Source organism: Entamoeba invadens (assembly GCF_000330505.1).
Source record: "Entamoeba invadens IP1 unplaced genomic scaffold scaff_1105074726367, whole genome shotgun sequence".
Taxonomy (NCBI): Eukaryota; Evosea; order Mastigamoebida; family Endamoebidae; genus Entamoeba; species Entamoeba invadens.
In genome coordinates this window covers 269,074-272,204 of record NW_004440445.1, presented here as the reverse complement: position 1 = coordinate 272,204, position 3,131 = coordinate 269,074, and the positions used below count along the sequence as shown (strand labels likewise).

The 3,131-nt window shown below is 34.6% G+C and overlaps 3 protein-coding genes across 3 annotated transcripts; 2 read left to right on the top strand and 1 right to left on the bottom strand.

Annotated features, from left to right (window-relative positions):
- Nucleotides 1-563, bottom strand: EIN_152160 (hypothetical protein; the record flags this gene model as incomplete). The annotated part of the gene is made up of 2 exons (XM_004257982.1): nt 1-10; nt 406-563. Coding segments are annotated over 2 exons (168 nt in total), but the record flags the coding sequence as incomplete, so codon positions are not given.
- A 465-nt stretch (nt 564-1,028) lies between these two features.
- EIN_152150 (hypothetical protein) lies at nt 1,029-1,790 on the top strand (the record flags this gene model as incomplete). Its single annotated transcript, XM_004257981.1, has 2 exons — nt 1,029-1,460; nt 1,557-1,790. 2 exons carry the CDS (start codon nt 1,029-1,031, stop codon nt 1,788-1,790), a joined length of 666 nt encoding a protein of 221 aa, XP_004258029.1.
- A 203-nt stretch (nt 1,791-1,993) lies between these two features.
- Nucleotides 1,994-2,782, top strand: EIN_152140 (hypothetical protein; the record flags this gene model as incomplete). The annotated part of the gene is made up of 2 exons (XM_004257980.1): nt 1,994-2,155; nt 2,234-2,782. The coding sequence occupies 2 exons, from the start codon at nt 1,994-1,996 to the stop codon at nt 2,780-2,782; spliced, it is 711 nt and encodes a 236-aa protein (XP_004258028.1).
- Nucleotides 2,783-3,131: the final 349 nt, after the last annotated feature.

Here is a 3,131-nt window from a genome sequence, read left to right as displayed (position 1 = left end):
TTTGTAATAACTATAAATTTATAATATTTAAAATTAAACAAAATATAACAAAAAACACAATTTAATTAACACTTTAAATAATGCCTGTGTTTTCAATTTACTGAGATAAAAAATATCCCATTAAACTGTTTTTACTGGGATATTAATTCAAATTATGATGTTTTTATACTTTTGGCTTGTGTAATGATATACACATGATAAACTTTAAAAAACAGGTAATATATCTAATAAACTTGTATTTTCCCGATTTTTAGACCACTTGAATTTTGTTAAATAATATTTAAGGTGTTAAAGGATAAGTTTTTAAAAAATTGGAAAAATTGTCTAAAGATCGATAATCAGTCAATAGCAGTATAAATCGAATTGAAGTCGGGTTCCTTTTTCTTTGGCTTGTAAAGAACACACAACGACACAGATAGCATAACCAAATGGGCTACTTGAAAGAAAACGAGAGTGATTGTAATCCACTGAAAAGCATTCAATGGGAATATTAGAACGTTATAACACGTCGGAATCATTTTTTTAGCGCAGTAATCACGCGGCTCTTTCCATCCACAACACATGTACTATTCATTATTTCCATTAATAATAATACCAAACAAACGTCGTTTTCAACTGCTAAGAGATTTTCTCTCATCACAGCGGAGTTGATTGAAATGGCTCGAATGAGAGAAGTGAACACGAGGAGTGAACTAATAAAAATTAATACAAAATTAATTCCAATTGATACGATATGAAGTTGCGTTTTGTCGAAATGGTCGTACTGTTTAAAACACCACAACGCATAAAACCCTCCAAAAATGCCAACGAAAAACGACGACGTTGTGACAGATTCTTGCGCAATTGCATTATTCGAGTTTTTTGAAAAGACTGCGTGCGTCAGACCATGAAATAACAATAATATAACAACGACAATCTCTGCCACCGAAACGATTCTGAGCGCCTGAGGAAGAGTCACAAACATCAAAATAACAATTCTCAGTTTTATGAATTTCAAACTGAGAAATCATTGAGAACTTGAAATAAAAATGAGTGACAACACGATGAACCCATTCGAGACGCATTCCGTTGTATACGACTTTGTTATCGCTTTAATGGACCGTTTTAAAGAAGGAAAACTTGTCGATAAAGCAATTGTTGTTGGCCAAATTTCGTCCATTGTGTTTTCCATAATTTATTTGATATATGGCGTCACAATTCCAATTTTCCATGACATGTATTTCAACGACTACTATTTCAACGAGTGTTTCATCATCGTCTTAGCCACTTTTTTCGCTGTTTTGTTCCAAGTTGTTCGGATCATTTCTTCTTCTCTTGACAACAAAAGTTTGTCGCTCAAATGCTCTCTCATTCCAATCTTGCTATATCTCGTTGTCACTCTCATCTCAATCAATTCCCAAAGGTATGTCTCATCACATGGGCTTTTGCCACCAAACAATCTTGTCCACGTGGAGTATAAAGTTTGTTATATATAACATTTTATAAATAATAAAATGTTATTTAAATACCGTCACATAATGACGGTAAAACAATACCAAGATTCAATTAACGTTAAGTATCATTGCTGTGGATGGACGAAACAGTCGCTACAATATTGTGGAGCTGTGCCGAAGACTGAGGTGACGTGTTTTGATCGGCTAGTAGTGTCGTTGGATACGTTTTATAAACATAACGCAGTTCGATCATCAATATTGTTAGTGTTAGAAGTTGTGTTGTGGGTTTCTACGTATTTCTTTGTGAATGAAGACTTCATTGAGAGTCAATACAATTGGGATGCACACGACAACTAATTTACGAATTTTGAGTTTTGATCTTCACATCATTACATTTTTTCTTTTCTTTAATAATGAAAGATTGTATACAAAAGTGTACCTTTATTCAATTGCTGACTTTTTTATCACAAAAAACACAAAAAGAATTGAAGAAATATGAAATGAGTTTGTTATAATAGAAAAAGGGTTATAAAAAGGAACTACAAGAAATTCAAGTTGAAATGTTTCATAACAAACACATAGTTTATCCTCGTCAAGTCCCAACACCAAATAGCCCTGCTCATGAATTCTATGAAGCTGTTATGACAAAAACGATGGACAAGATGGAAGAACGCCTCAAAGCAAATGGGTTTGACGTCGACCAAATCGACTCCTTTAAAAACGTTTGTTTTTCTTTTCTATCAGAAGAATAACATTTTGAATAACATTTTATAGATCAACAAAATGAATAACAAAAATAGTTGTGGCGAGAAAAATGTTATGAGATGGAACAACAAAGCGACGAAGAAACAGAAGAAGCACAATACCAACAACCTGAACAATACGCCGCGAACGATTTATATTCAAGACACTTAACAACACTGCACAATCAACCGATGAATATGAACGTGAATGTAATGAACGCACAACCGATGCAACAATTCCAATTCGCGCCAAGCCAACAAATACCTCCCGAATATCACGACTCATTCCTCCAACAAGAAAAACCACTCATGATGCAACCAGAACCAATCCAACAACAACCAACACCACAACAAAAACCACCTCAACCCCCTCAACCGCAACACCACACCAACGAGGACGTCGACGGTGACGCGTTGTCCGACGACGACGACGATGACGAACTCAGCGAAGAACCGGAAGACCACGACGCACTGTTGATTTGCTTATTCATGAATGTGAGACACGCTAAATCAAGACATAGATGTGAGTTCGTCAACTGTGTGCTCAGGTACAAACACAGAGAATATTTCTTCGTGAAGTGTAATGCGGAGTTCGCTTCTCCTTAAGAACTCTTTGATTGATCGTCATGTTGTGTCGGGTTTTGTTTCTATCGAGTTTGTTATTATTATATATATACTATACAATTAGTATTCCAATTTGTATAGTAAAACTGTAAGTATGTTCTAGTTATAAAATCTACAAGAAATCCGCGTCATGTGATGACGGGTCGATTTTGACTTGAAAATATTTACTATTTTTATCAAACATAAGAATGGTAAAATTATAGTTTAAATGCTATAAACATATAGTTCTGCAAATACACCAAAGTAAAGAGAAGAGGCAAAGTCGTTGTCTTTGAAGTGATTTTGTTTGAGGGAAAGATAAGAAGGCGTTTCGTCTGAATAATCCAAATGA